Raw genomic sequence first — 14,084 nt, 5'->3', positions numbered from 1 at the left:
AAAAGGACTAGAGTAACAACAGGAAATTTAAATTACTTGTAGCTTTTGTTTGAGTTTCTTTCCATATTAGGATAATACTGGGTGGCAAGCAAGCTGACGTTCTCATCTGCATGCCAGAGAATTATAGAAGAGAATGAACTAAAGGCGGATATACTCTTAGTTACGACTGAATGTTCTGGGTGTCATCCCCAGTCATTACAGTTGACCATCAGTGTGACTCATTGATGCGTGGCAACTTTTCAAACTTATATTTCCCTCCAGGTCAACTGATGAGACATTCAGCTTGGCTGAAGAAACCTGTAGTTCTAATCCATCTATGGTTAGGAGGAAGAAAATTGCCATAAGCATCATCTTTTCCCTATGTGAGAAAGAAGAAGCACAAAGGAATTTCCAGGACTTCTTCTTTTCTCATTTTCCCCTGTTTGAATCTCACATGAACAGGCTGAAGAGTGCAATTGAAAAGGTAATAAGGATGTAATCCAAAGTCAAATAGAGAAGTGATTGTGGGGCTTTGAAAATGGCAGAATTTCTTTCTTTATGTATCAGATGTCTTTCCTAAGGAAGTTAAATCACCCGTAGCAGTGATAAATTCTTAGACATGTTGATGTTAGTTACCAGATACTGGGTTGCCTTAGGGAAAGAAATTACTGCTTTTTCATGACTGAAGGCATTATTACCTTGAGTGTTGTTAATTGATTACATATTTTTTATTAATAAAGCCCAGTAGATAAGTTATAAAATTTCTTCTCAGTAATTTGGCTTGCTTTCTCTTCAATAAAGGCTATGATCTCCTGTAGGAAAATAGCAGAATCAAGTCTCCGAGTCCAGTTTTATGTCAGCCGTTTGATGGAAGCTCTGGGAGAATTCAGGTAAAGTAGCAAAGTTTGGCAAATCCAGAAGGAGATATTTATGAGCAGCCATGGATAAAGAGAAACTGTAACTTGGAAGAATTGGGGGCCTGGCAGTTATTCCTTACTTTTGTGGTTCCGCTCTTCAAGATGGAAACAGAACAAATGAAGCAAAAACTTTAAATAATTTACCAATGAGTAATCCTCACTACTGCTCGATTGACAGTCCCTGATAGGATTGTTTTTATCAGGATGAATGGGGAAAACTAATGTTCAGGTATCTCTCACCAGTCTATTCATTATCTTATGTCAGCCTCACAAAAGCCCTAAGCACTACTAACCCCGTTTTACAGATGTGGAAACTTGAGTTCACGGATGCTTATTCAAAGTACAGATGGAGAGGTTATGCATGTTGGGGAGACATACATTCCAGTTTGCCAGGACAGTCCTAGTTTATACCCAGTGTCCTATGGAAACTGGTATCTAGAGTCCTCGCTCCTAGTATCTGTGTGGAAAGGGAGTCCTTGCTCCTTGTATCTGCGTGGAAAGGTAAATTGCACTGGGTAGCAGGTGGGATCCTCTCTCGTCATGCTGAGTTGGGATTGTTGCACCATTTAGAGCCACTTTCTTGATGGGGAATGGAATCCCACTCCAAAGCAGTCACGAGCTAATGAGTCAAACTGTTACTCCATAGCTGAAGGATAAAAAAGATTTATAATCCTTTGAATGTTAGAACACTTTTATGATGCTTAACGTATATGTTGATGAACTCTATAATGCTACCTGGGGCAAAATCACAAGCCTATTTTAACTCTGGGTTATGTGTTAAAGTACTCAAGTAACATGTTACTCATTATCTGGTGATCGCTAAGACTTAAGTCATATATTTGAGAATGACACAAAGTTGTGCTCTTTGATGGCAATCTGATGATTAATATACCTTCCATAATTTTTTGGGAAAGCACTAGAGATTTGCCTGTTGCTCTGCTGTGGTCAGACTGGACACTGGCTTGTGCTTGAGAATCTGGGTACTACTTTTTTTTCTTCTTCTTCTTCTATTTTTTTAGACTAAGTCTCGCTCTGTCACCAGGCTGGAGTGCAGTGGTGCAATCTCGGCTCGCTGCAACCTTCACCTCCTGGGTTCAAGCGATTTTCCTGCCTCAGCCTCCTGAGTAGCTGGGTTTACAGGTGCCTGCCACCACACCCAGCTAATTTTTGTATTTTTAGTAGAGATGGGGTTTCACCATGTTGGCCAGAATGTCCGCCATCTCTTGACCTTGTAATCCACCACCTCGGCGCTCCAAAGTGCTGGGATTACAGGCAGGAGCCACCACGCCCAGCCGAGAATCTGGGTCCTACTTTAATGAAGTGTCCATTTTTCAAAGGTCAAGAAGCTGAAAGCGAGGCTTTCTAGTTCTGTACTTTCAGTTTCTATAGAGTCTCTGTAGTAGCAACCCAACTTAGCCGTTGTCCCACGGAAGCAGCCAAAGACAATAAATAAGTAAATGAACGAGTATGGCTGGGACCCAGTAAAACTTTTTATTTACAAAGAAAGGTGGCAGTCAGATTTGGCCTGTGGGCCACAGTGTGCCAACCCCTGTTATGTGTGGAGCTTGAATCTTTTAAGGACTACATAGATTCACGTTTTCTCCTCCTTTATTCTTTTACACCAAGGTTATCCAAAATAGTATTTCTGACACTTTTGTGTTTCCCTCTCTTTCTGTTCTATAGAGGAACTATCTGGAATTTATATTCTGTTCCAAGGATAGCTGAACCTGTATGGCTTACCATGATGTCTGGCACTTTGGAAAAAAACCAGCTCTGCCAGCGCTTTCTCAAGGAGTTTACACTTCTGATAGAACAGATCAATAAAAACCAGTAAGCTTCAACTCTCTGGAGACTTGTATGCAAATCCCATAACCAATGTATGTACTGCATAGGACGTGCCTCTTTTCTGTATTGACTAAGTTGGTTGTATCTTTTTCCATTTCTCCAAGGTTTTTTGCTGCCTTACTGACTGCAGTGTTAACCTACCACCTGGCCTGGGTCCCAACTGTCATGCCTGTGGATCACCCTCCCATTAAAGCCTTCTCAGAGAAACGTACCTCCCAGTCAGTGAACATGCTGGCCAAAACACATCCATATAATCCTCTCTGGGCACAGCTGGGTTAGTACCTAATTTGACTATTCAGAGAATATATAGGATGGAATAGGAAAAGAAAAGCTAGAATTTGTAGTTTATACTGGCTCTCTCACCCAATAATTCATAGGTTGTCATTGGGCAGATGAGGAATAGCAAGTTGGTCCCTGGATGCTAATTGTAAGGCCACCACCTTCCTCTCCTTACCCCAAGTGGCAGCTTTGTGCTATACTCTTAAAGCAGTGTAAGCCAACTGTGTTCTCCCATTCCACAGCGGCTGTTCACCCTCGAGCAGGATTTCTTAACCTCAGCACTATTGACCAGATAATTCTTTGTTGGTTGAGTTGTGGGGTGTAGGAAGAGCTGTTTTATGCATTAACAGATGTTGAGTGGCATCCTTGGCCTCCATTTACTAGATGCCAGTAGAACTGCCCCTCCCACCTCCCACCTCCCACCTCCCACCCAAAGTTGTAACAGTCAAAAATATCCACAGAAAAGCACCTCATCCTGGAAAGCAGCATGTTATAATAACAATAATGAAAGCTGACACTATGAGCCAAGCACTGTTTTTACACATACTCATTAGATTCTCATCCCTACACTTACTACTCTCAGCCTCATTTTGTAACAGTACAGATGTTGTCTTGTCCTTGTGCTCTTGGTCGTGAGATGTATAAGCGAATATAAGCCCCCTCATGGTTAGGGGTAAAAGGCATGTTCTAAATCAATTAAAGAATTTATGGATATTTAAATGGACTTAAGGGAGGGGGCATATGGAGAGAGGCTAGTTAACAAATACAAAATTACAGCTGGATAGGAGGAATAAGTTCTAGTGTTCTTTAGCACTGGATTAGGATAGTTAATAGCTTATTTTCAGAGAAAGCTAGAAGAAAGGTTTCAAATGTTCCCAACACAAAGAAATGATAAAAGTTTGGGGTGATGGATATGCTAATTGCCCTGATTTGATCATTACTCAGAACATGCCCAACTCATTCTTGGTCATACAGGAAGTTTTTCCTGGGGAAGATAGAACATGGTTGTTTTTATTATAGAACAATCATAGTCTTGAAAGAAACGTAGGCTCATTAAATGGAGAAGGAAAGGGGGCTGGATATTAAGGAAACATTGTATTCCATGCAGCTGGGTCACCCATTTTAAAACAATGCTAATTAAATAGTGTGCATTTAGTTAAATAAATGTACTCATAATTAGGTGTGCTTCTCATCTGAAACATCACTGAGAGCCATTAATTCCCTATGTTCGGCATAACAAGGAAGAGTCTTTTCCTGTAGGTTCTCAATCCTCATCTTTCAGAGGAGATCATGTATTGCTGAAAGTCTTCAGTCCTCCCTTCCCCTAGACAATCCATCAGGGGTCTGGCTATTGACAGGAGGAGTGTGAGGAGGGGACAAGGCCCTGGTCATCGTAGGCCTGTGATAGCTTCTGGTCAGCGAAGGCCTGTGATAGCTTTGTAAAGCCAAGTGTAAGTGATGGCCGAGTTTCCATTATTACAGTGAAGTCGGGGGGCCTTCAATAATTTGACAGGTAGAAGCACTTGCTTCACATTTCGTTGTTTTCATTCAGTATTGAGCAAGTCACAGTAAACAAGAAAATAGAAACTGCTGGGAATACACAGTGATGCAGATATAATTTCAATCCAGGTTCCTAAGTATAGAGAAGACTATCTGGAATCATTCCAAAGACTCCTCTGAGAGCTTTCCAGGACAGGTGCCACTGTGTGTTCCCCCTCCATGGCTGCTCAGCACTACCAGGGAAGAGGGAGGGAAGCTGGATGCCACTTCCACAGGTTTGCGGCTCAGGAGCTCGGTGATCCTTGCTTCTGCCCAGCCACTTCCCTGTGTACAATGTGATCGCCACCCATTAGTGGGCTGTGGAAACAATTTAGTGGGTTTAATTAAAAAGCATTTAATTGGTGTAATACAATAGAAAATATCAGTGACTTACATGTATACTTTGTAAAATGTCTGTTTCAAAAGGTGCATTGAGGTTGCAGTATAAAATGTATTTCTTTCTTGGAATAGGTATACAAAGTTTGAATGCCGCTGTCTACACCACTGACTGAAGTAGTTCCATATAGGTCTCTTTTTGACCTAATGATGTTAAGGGTTTGTGGAAATGAAAAGGAGCTTTTCTACCCAAAAGAGATTTGGACCACTGATTTAATATAAGTTAAAATGTGTGAAATTTTTTTCTCAGAAGTTTCCATTGTATTTTTCAAAATGCAGTGGAATTAGACTACAAATCAATTTCTTTTTTAAATTCTCACTTTCTCAGAAATCAAACCATGTATTTTTGTTGTTGTTGTTGTTGTTGAGACAGAGTTTCACTCTGTCACCCAGGCTGGAGTGCAGTGGTATAATGAAGGCTCACCACAGCCCCAACCATGGGCTCAAGTGATCTTCCCACCTCAGCCTCCCTGGTGGCTGGGACTACAGATGTGCATCAACATGCCCAGCTAATTTTTGCATTTTTTGTAAAGGCAGAGTTTCACCATGTTTTGCAGGCTGGTCTCGAACTGGGCTCAAACGATCTACCTGCCTCTGCCTCCCAAAATGCTGGGATTACAGGTGTCAGCCACCGTACCCAGCTGAAAACCACATTTAAATAACCCACAAGCCAAACAAATTGCACAAAAGAAATTAGAAAACATTTGAAATAATGATAATAAAGATGCGATAAGTTAAACTGTGTAGGGTATAAGGAAACACTGTTGAAAGGGGAATTCTACAACAGAGACATTATTAGAATGTGATCAGGAATAAGTGTGCCTTTAAGATCCTTAACTCTCTTCTCATCTCCTTTTTTTGTTCTCTCTCAGCTTCTCCTTGTTTATTTTTGTTTCTGTCTGTATGGTCCCCTACCTCTCTAACCCCCTTTCTTTCACCATGCTTTCTTTACAGAGCTTCTAACTTCTCTCAGCTTCTCCACTTCATTCTTTTCTCTCTTTCTAGTTTCCAACTTTTCACTATCGTTCCCCTCAACAGTTCTTTCGTTTCTTCTCCCTCTTCTTTCCTCTTTGTTTTCTTTTTCTCTACTTGTTTTACCCTCCTGGCTGTTATCTCCTCTCCTTCTCCATCCTCTTTTGGCTTCACCCCAGTTCTCTATCATTTTGCACCTCTCTAACATCCCATCTTTTTTCTTTCTGCTTTCCCTTCTCTCTATTCTTCCCTCTTTCTTCCTAGTTTCCTCTGTCTGTTTCTCTACTCCCTCTGTCTCTCCCTCCCTGAGTCTCAACTCTGTGTCCCTGTTTGCCACCGTTGCTTTCTGTGTCCTCCTCTTCTGTGACCTCTCCTCCTACTTCGTCCAGCACCTTTCCTGCTTCCGTGCACTCTGTCTTTGGCCTGTTTCACTTGTAAGCCCTCTTGACTCCTTCACTTTTTCTTCTGCTTTTTCCCCATTTGCCTCTCTTTTAAATTTTTATTTTTAATTGAGGTAAAAAGCATATAACAATGTTTATTATCTTAACCATTTCGAAGTGTACACAGTTCAGTCATGTTAAGTACATTCACATTGTTGTACAATTTCTTCATTTTAAAAAATTATACTCATGAAAACAAATCTACTCTAAAAATTAGCTTCAGTTATCCAGGACTCAAAAAAAATTGCCTTCAACTTCCAGTAGATATTTAATATTGTGGGTCTATTGTTTTAAAAAATGCTTTATTTTATGAAGTTTAGCTATAATGTAATAGCACTGGTTCCAGTCACATTGCACTCATTATTTTATATCGTTTAAGTGATTATAAATTATATTTTTAATAACCTTCCTTGTTTTACCATTTCCATTTATTCCTTAGTTATTAAAATGTGCAATAATCAAATGCATTGCTAAAAAATAATATTCTAAGTGTTCTTTCCCCTGTAGTTTGTTATGCCGGATTTTGGATAAGTAATGCTGCTTCTTTATTAATATTGAAACTGATTTAACAAAAAATAGTTCATGAATTGCTGAAATAACTGTTGATATCCTGCAGCAGTAGGCAGATGTAATCAAAGTAACAGTAATGAGCTCTTAGGAAGGTTTTCTCAAACAGAAATCCTAGCTTCAGCCTACAATTCTGAGTTACTCTCTTGAATTCTAGGCTGATTTCTCAGTCACTTGCAAAGTCCTCTCAATTAAAACTCTATCAGCCTGTAATCTAGTCATTTTATAGAGAGGATTGTTTATTATTATTTCTGTCCTGCCCTTTGAATGTTCTTAGGAACCGTACTTGAGGGACTACTCGCAGAAGGAGGTATTTCCTAATGGGTCCCGGGGGAGGTACTTTCTGATGGTTCTCATCACTTTTTTTCCATACTCATCTGTTTTAATTAGTTTTATCCAGTATATGCCCTTATAACTGCTTTCCCTCCTCTCTAGATGCATTCCTCAGAGGGGTTCTAACTTCCTAAATTCTGATTTATACCAATTACCATGTATCACTTCTCCTCCTTTATTTAGTATCTTTTCAGCTTTTGATTTGTTCCAACATTCTGGTTGTTCTTTTTTTTTTTTTGTGAGACAGTCTTGCTCTGTCGCCCAGGCTGGAGTGCGGTGGCGTAATCTCGGCTCACTGCAACCTCTGCCTCCCGGGCTCAAGCGATTCTCGTGCTTCAGCCTCCCGAGTAGCTAGGTTACAGGTGTCTGCCACCACACCTGGCTAATTTTTGTATTTTGGGTAGAGACAGGGTTTCACCCTGTTGGCCAGGCTGGTCTCGAACTCCTGACCTCAAGTGATCCGCCACCTTGGCCTCCCAAAGTGCTGGGATTACAGGTGTGAGCCACCATGCCCAGCCCTCTGGTTATTCTTCAGTGGATTTCTAATTCCAGTTTGGTTATACAAAGATATAATGAGATACCTCTTTTTTTTTTTTTGAGACAGAGTTTTGCTCTTGTAGCCCAGGCTGGAGTGCAGTGATGTCACCTGGGCTCACTGCAACGTCTGCCTCTGGGTTCAAGTCAGTCTCCTGCCTCAGCCTCCCAAGTAGCTGGGATTACAGGTGCCTGTCATCATGCCTGGCTAATTTTTTGTATTTTTGGCAGAGATGGGGTTTCACCATGTTGGCCAGGCTGGTCTCAAACTCCTGACCTCAGGTGATCCACCCACCTCAGCCTCCCAAAGTGCTGGGATTACAGGCATGAGCCACCACACCCAGCTGAGATACATCTTTAGGATCTTAATACAGTGCCTGTCCAGTTAGTAAACGTGGGTGCTTTATTATAATTTTCCATCACATCATATCATATGTGTAACTTATTATAAAGTGTAATAATCAAATTATCAAATGCCGTAGTTTTAATAGTTAGCACTTAAGTACTTTTGATGAAAAGCTTATTGCTGGGTGGTTGGATGACACATTTACCCTTATTCTCTCCTCCTTAAGCTGACTGTAGAGCTCACGGTACATTAGTCAGTTTTTAATCAACTTGTCAGGATATAGTTAATGGGACATATTTTTTTTCCAGTTGAATTTTCTTTTCTTTTTTTTCTGAGACAGAGTCTCACTGTGTCACCCAGGCTGGAGTGCAGTGGTCCCATCTTGGCTCACTGCAACCTCTGGCTTCCAGGTTCAAGCAGTTCTCCTGCCTCAACCTCTCGAGTAGCTGGGACTGCAGGTGCACACCACCACGCTCACCTAATTTTTGTATTTTGGGTAGAGACGCGATTTTGCCATGTTGGCCAGGCTGCTCTTGAACTCTTGACCTCAGGTGATTGCCTTCCTCAGCCTCCCAAAGTGCTGATATTATAGGCATAAACCACTGCACCTGGCCCAGTTGAATTTTCAAGAGAAATAAAACCTTCAGACTCATTCATGACTAAGTGATTTTCTTCTTGTTAGTCAAACTGATTCTACTTGGCGTGTGTATGTGTATTAAGAGAAATCTATGTAGACCACCTCATTAAGTATTTTGAATTAATTCACTGCACTTCTGTTGAGAAACTCCTGAATTTGGATTTTATCCCAAGGCCCAATGTCCTGGGATTCTTCCAACAAATTCTTATTATTTCTAGTTTCCAAGATATAGTATTAGATCTGGTCACATATTCAGAACTCTGGGTTTAACCTTCTTTGGGCCATCTCATTGGCTGACCCACTGAGCTGCAGGGAAGACCCAGCAGGCACTGGTAGGGGCTGTGTGCGCAGCAGCACGACTCCCACACACCAGGGGTGGTGGGCTGCAGCCTGTGTCCGGGCTGACTCTCTTACAGGGGCAAAACTAAAACATGGTCATTACTAGAAAGTAGAAATCAGGAGTCTGAAGCAGGGATTCCAGATTGGGAATATAAGTCATCTATTTTGCTCTTGTAAAGGCTGAGATATCTGTGACATGCTAACCCCAGAGACCACTGCCTTTGTGTCCACCTTTGCTCTCTAGGCGATCTTTATGGAGCCATAGGCTCTCCAGTGAGACTGACTCGCACTGTAGTGGTAGGGAAGCAGAAGGACTTGGTCCAGCGAATACTTTATGTCCTGACCTACTTTCTCCGTTGCTCTGAGCTACAAGAGAACCAGCTGACCTGGAGTGGCAATCACAGTGAAGGTGACCAAGTTTTAAATGGGAGCAAGATCATAACAGCCTTGGAGAAAGGAGAGGTGGAGGAGTCTGAGTATGTGGTCGTTACGGTGAGGAACGAGCCCGCTCTTGTGCCCCCCATCCTACCACCAACAGCAGCTGAGAGACAGAACCCGTGGCCGGCAGGGTTTCCTGAGAGCCCAGAGGGCACTGACAGCAGAGACCTGGTTCTTAAACCTGACAAAGAAGCTAACAGGAGGCCAGAGCAGGGTTTTGAGGCTTGCAGCACAGGATGCCAGGGGCCAGCATCAGGTGCTTCCTGGAAACCTCAGAATGCATTTTGTGGGGAAGAAAAAAATAAAGAGGTACCACAAGATGGCTCTTCAAGACTTTCCAGCTGTGAAGTTTTGGGGGCAGGAATGAAGATGGACCAGCAAGCTATCTGTGAGCCGTTGAAAGTGGAGATGTCTACGAGACTGCCAGACCGGTCAGTGGCCTGGCCTTGCCCTGACAGACATCTTTGGGAGAAACCTCCCACAGAAAAGGTCACTTTCCAGATAGGAAGCTCCACATCTCCAGAGTCTGACTTTGAAAGCCGCATGAAAAAAATGGAGGAACGGATGAAGGCGTGTGGCCCCTCCTCAGAGGCCAGGGAGGCCGCTGACACAATTCAGGACCCGCAGATTTCTAGGAGCCCTTTCAAACCTGGCTTTCAGGAGAATGTCTGCTGTCCTCAGAATCGGCCTTCAGAGGGGGATGAAGGCGAGTCTGACAAGGGTTTTGCAGAGGACAGAGGCAGCAGAAACGACACAGCAGCAGATGCTGCCGGGCAGCTCAGCCACGCTGCCGACTTCGGCGCAGCCTCCCACCGCGCAGCAGGAACTACCCGGGGGAGGCTGGAGGCGGCTACAGGTTTGTATGTGAAGGCTGAGGAAGGACCTGTGCTGGAGCCTGTTGCCGCCAGCTGTGTCCAGCGGGGCCCTGGCCTCGTGGCTGCTGCAAATATCCCCTGTGGGGATGACAACAAGAAGGCCAACTTCAGGACTGAAGGAGACATTCCCCGAAATGAAAGCTCGGATAGTGCCCTGGGAGACAGTGACGATGAAGCCTGCACTTCAGCAATGCTAGATCTGGGTCACGGTGGTGACAGGACTGGAGGGTCCTTGGAAGTGGAGCTGCCTCTGCCAAGGTAACTCCGGCAGGCTGGGAAGTAGAGGGAACTGGGTTCAAATTCCACTTTCCTGGCCTGACGCCTGTGATCGTGTTAGCTTCTATTTATTGTCTGCTTTACACACAGTATCTTTTTTTCCACAAAGTACTAGAAGTATTATTAATTTAATACAAATGGTTTCCCACCTGTCCTTCTTCCAAGGATGGTCACTGGCTTAGTACCACTGAGCTCACTGGGGCAGGTGGCCAGTGGTTGTCTTTGCAGCTATCATGACCCTCTGGGGAAGCTAAGGGATGTGGTGGAGATGGGGGAGGGAACAGGGAATTTTAGTTTCTGTCAACTGCAGAGAAGGTCCGTGGCTGGCAGCAGATGCCTTGCTTCGGAGGTGGTGGATTACGCTAGCCGTGTGGCCTCTCTCCTGCCGATCAGAGCAGCGTGAGGTGGTTGGGAAACAACACCTCTTCCTTAACACTCCATCAGGTTGATTATTTGGTCTGTGATGACTGAAAGCAGTAATTAGAGATTTCTTCTGTTCTTCCGCACTGTCGTGGGCACCACTCTGTGCAGATATGTCAGATTCCTAAAGCCAGCCTTTTGGCAAGAGCCCTTCCTGAGATATTTTCTTTTGTCAGTATTTTGACAGACTGCCTGGTGGAAGTCCAATATGAGGTACAAAAACAAACTCATGACCAGCTATGGATATAGTTTTTTCCCCCCCCGCTAGCCTTCCACTTTAAAAAAAACTCCCTTTTCTCCCACCCGTGATCCACTTACTGGAGAGTTGGTGACATGGGCCACCCTGAATCTATTTTATTTACCTGTATCATTGGAGTGCTTGTACCAATTATAATGAAAGAAGAAAGTACATTTTCAGCTGTGCATTTTAATGGGCCACATGTTGTTTTAGGTCTCAGAGCATCAGCACCCAGAATGTAAGGAACTTCGGCCGCTCACTTCTGGCGGGCTACTGCCCCACATACATGCCTGATCTTGTGCTTCATGGGACCGGCAGTGATGAGAAGCTGAAGCAGTGCCTGGTGGCCGACCTCGTCCACACGGTCCATGTAAGTGATCCCAGCGTGGAGCCTCTGGCTGCTGACAGTGTGTCAGTCAAGGTCTTGGCCGACAACAGGTGTTTAGACTGAAGAGAGACTAGTTAAGGGATTGTTTATGGAGATGTGGGCAGGGTTATGGGAACCAGCTAGGGCTAGTGAGGCACCTGGGGCCTAGCAGCAGCTGGAAGCGAGAAGCACACCTGGGCCTGACAGAGTAAGGGGAGGGAGCGTGACATCAGAGCCCTGGAGAGCCTGAGCCACGACGAGGAGTGGCCTGGCTGCAGGAGCAATGATGGTGGGGGGGAGGTGACTTCCTGCCATCCCTCCTCCCATTCTCTGATCTCTTTCTGGTGCCTCTCATTGGCTGAGGCCAGCTGAAAGCCAGAGAGCAGGGGCACAGCTGATGCAGACACAGCCTTGTGATGCATAGAGGTCAGCCTCCTGGGGCCCAGAACAGGACAGAGAAGGGTAAAGAGCTGCTCTGGAAGTGGTGGGTTAGCAGATAGGCCAGGCAAATGGAATAAACAGCACAGATGATGACAATTATGTGCTGTCACGGTGAGGACCAAAGAGATGTCACATATGGTTTATTTTTTATCCGATGCTTAAGCAAGTTCCTAAAAGTAATTTATTTTAACTGATTTGTCATTAAGTTCACTTTGATGGCTGCATAAGGATGACTGTATAAAGATTAACAAGTCTTACTGGAAAATTGCCTCGTGGCTGCCATTAAGTGCTTTTCTGCTATCTGCAGTGCTACAGGAACTAAGCAGTTAAGGAAACTGTCAATCTGATGGGCCTGTTTTTAATTGAGCTGTTACTGGGCAGATGTGCAAAAATAGGCATTTTGTATTAGAAACATTTCGTATCTTGTGCAATAGGGAAAGTCCTCATTGCATTAAGAAAATCAGAATTTGGCCTATTACCTACCTCCTCGGCCAACAAGTATTTTTTTTTGAGGTGGAACAAAAGGCATTGCATGTTATCTTTGGCCTTGAGCATCTCCTCTGTGAAGACAAAACATCAGACACAGGCTAAACAGGCTAAGTATATTTATGTGAAGTGGGAAACTCAGTAGTGAAGCAGATGTCCTCATAACCTCCCTCAATGAGGAGGGCGAAGAGATGAGGCTAGGGCCGTCCGAAGCTGGGGAAAGCCAGCCCAGTGTACATGTGTGCGGCCAAATGTTCCTAACCCCACCCCTGCTTTGTGGTCACATACCACCCTTCACCAGGATACTCCTGGAATGAAGCTATGAAGTGCTTTTGTCTCTATAATATCATAATTATTTAATATCATAATTTCTCTTTATAGTTATGAACACCATATAGTCATCATTTTACGAGTCCATGCATCAATGACCCCTGTAAGAAAAATGCCCTCATTGTATAATGCTATCTAAGTTGTCCAAAATGATGTCTGATGCCTTGGCAATTCCACAGGCTGTATTTATGTGTGTTTGGTAACTGCCTGTAACATTAAGGCACCTTTTCTATCTGCATCTAATATTTATATTCATACATGCCAAACTGTGAGGTTTTTTTTTTTTTTCCTGCTCTGCTATCATTTTGATTTCTAAGAACCTTGGTGTTGCTTATTGGACCTTCCTTCCATGAAGCCCAGTGAGCTGCTTCTGACAGAGGTATCAAGAGACTACGGGGGAACTAATGGGATTGTCCTCAGTGACATCAGTTTTACCAGCTGGGGACTTTGAATGCCCTGGATTTACTCACTGACCACTCTGGAAATGCAATCTGTTGACTTATAACCCTTCTTGAACTTATCTGTAAAACCATTCATGAAATATTTTATATTTCCATAGGCTGGCAAGTTCTAATTTTTGTGTATTAGATTTTCATGGTGACCATCTGGCTCTATAATTCTTATATTTGGAAAAACACAACCATGTTTATTCTGTCAGTACTCTTCAAGCTTTTTCATATTTCATTTTCCCTTCCTTTTGGACGGAGTGTTTTCACACTGTAGCTTTTCTCATTTCTTTAAGCTATGCAATCACCCTGAGAGATAGAAAGTTATTAAGCATAATAACCTATATTGTGTCAAATTGTGGGTACATCCAAAGTGCAGCCACGCGTGGGTGTTAATAGGAAATTCCAAAGGGTTCATAAAAATATCTTCAGAAGTTTAATATATTCAGAATACATCCAATTAGCTTTAGTGGATTTCTAATTTCACTTGACACATTCATCATAATGAGTTTTGCTTTTGAAGTTGTGTTCTGTTTAAACTGCCTCTCAGACTGACGCTCTGGTCTATGGCAGTGCTTTTTTAAAAAAAAAAATAATAACAAAAAAACAGACTTACTTTCAACATCCATTTACAAACATTTGTT

General features: G+C 43.2%; 1 protein-coding gene across 3 annotated transcripts in view; it reads left to right on the top strand.

Annotated features, from left to right (window-relative positions):
• FNIP2 (folliculin interacting protein 2) overlaps positions 1–14,084 on the top strand; it is a 139,005-nt gene that overhangs the window by 92,208 nt on the left and 32,713 nt on the right. For 2 of the 3 annotated variants that reach the window (XM_023228315.1, XM_023228297.2), the window contains exons 9-14: positions 262–463; positions 781–869; positions 2,580–2,726; positions 2,846–3,015; positions 9,368–10,694; positions 11,584–11,740. In XM_023228315.1, the coding sequence (XP_023084083.1) occupies positions 262–463; positions 781–869; positions 2,580–2,726; positions 2,846–3,015; positions 9,368–10,694; positions 11,584–11,740 (2,092 nt within the window). The remainder of the gene's footprint in view (positions 1–261; positions 464–780; positions 870–2,579; positions 2,727–2,845; positions 3,016–9,367; positions 10,695–11,583; positions 11,741–14,084) is intronic. The other variant, XM_023228306.1, reaches the window with a different exon arrangement.

This window comes from Piliocolobus tephrosceles, chromosome 3 (assembly GCF_002776525.5).
Source record: "Piliocolobus tephrosceles isolate RC106 chromosome 3, ASM277652v3, whole genome shotgun sequence".
NCBI lineage: Eukaryota > Metazoa > Chordata > Mammalia > Primates > Cercopithecidae > Piliocolobus > Piliocolobus tephrosceles.
The sequence above is the reverse complement of the archived record's forward strand: the minus strand, read 5'-3'. Positions and strand labels throughout refer to the sequence as shown.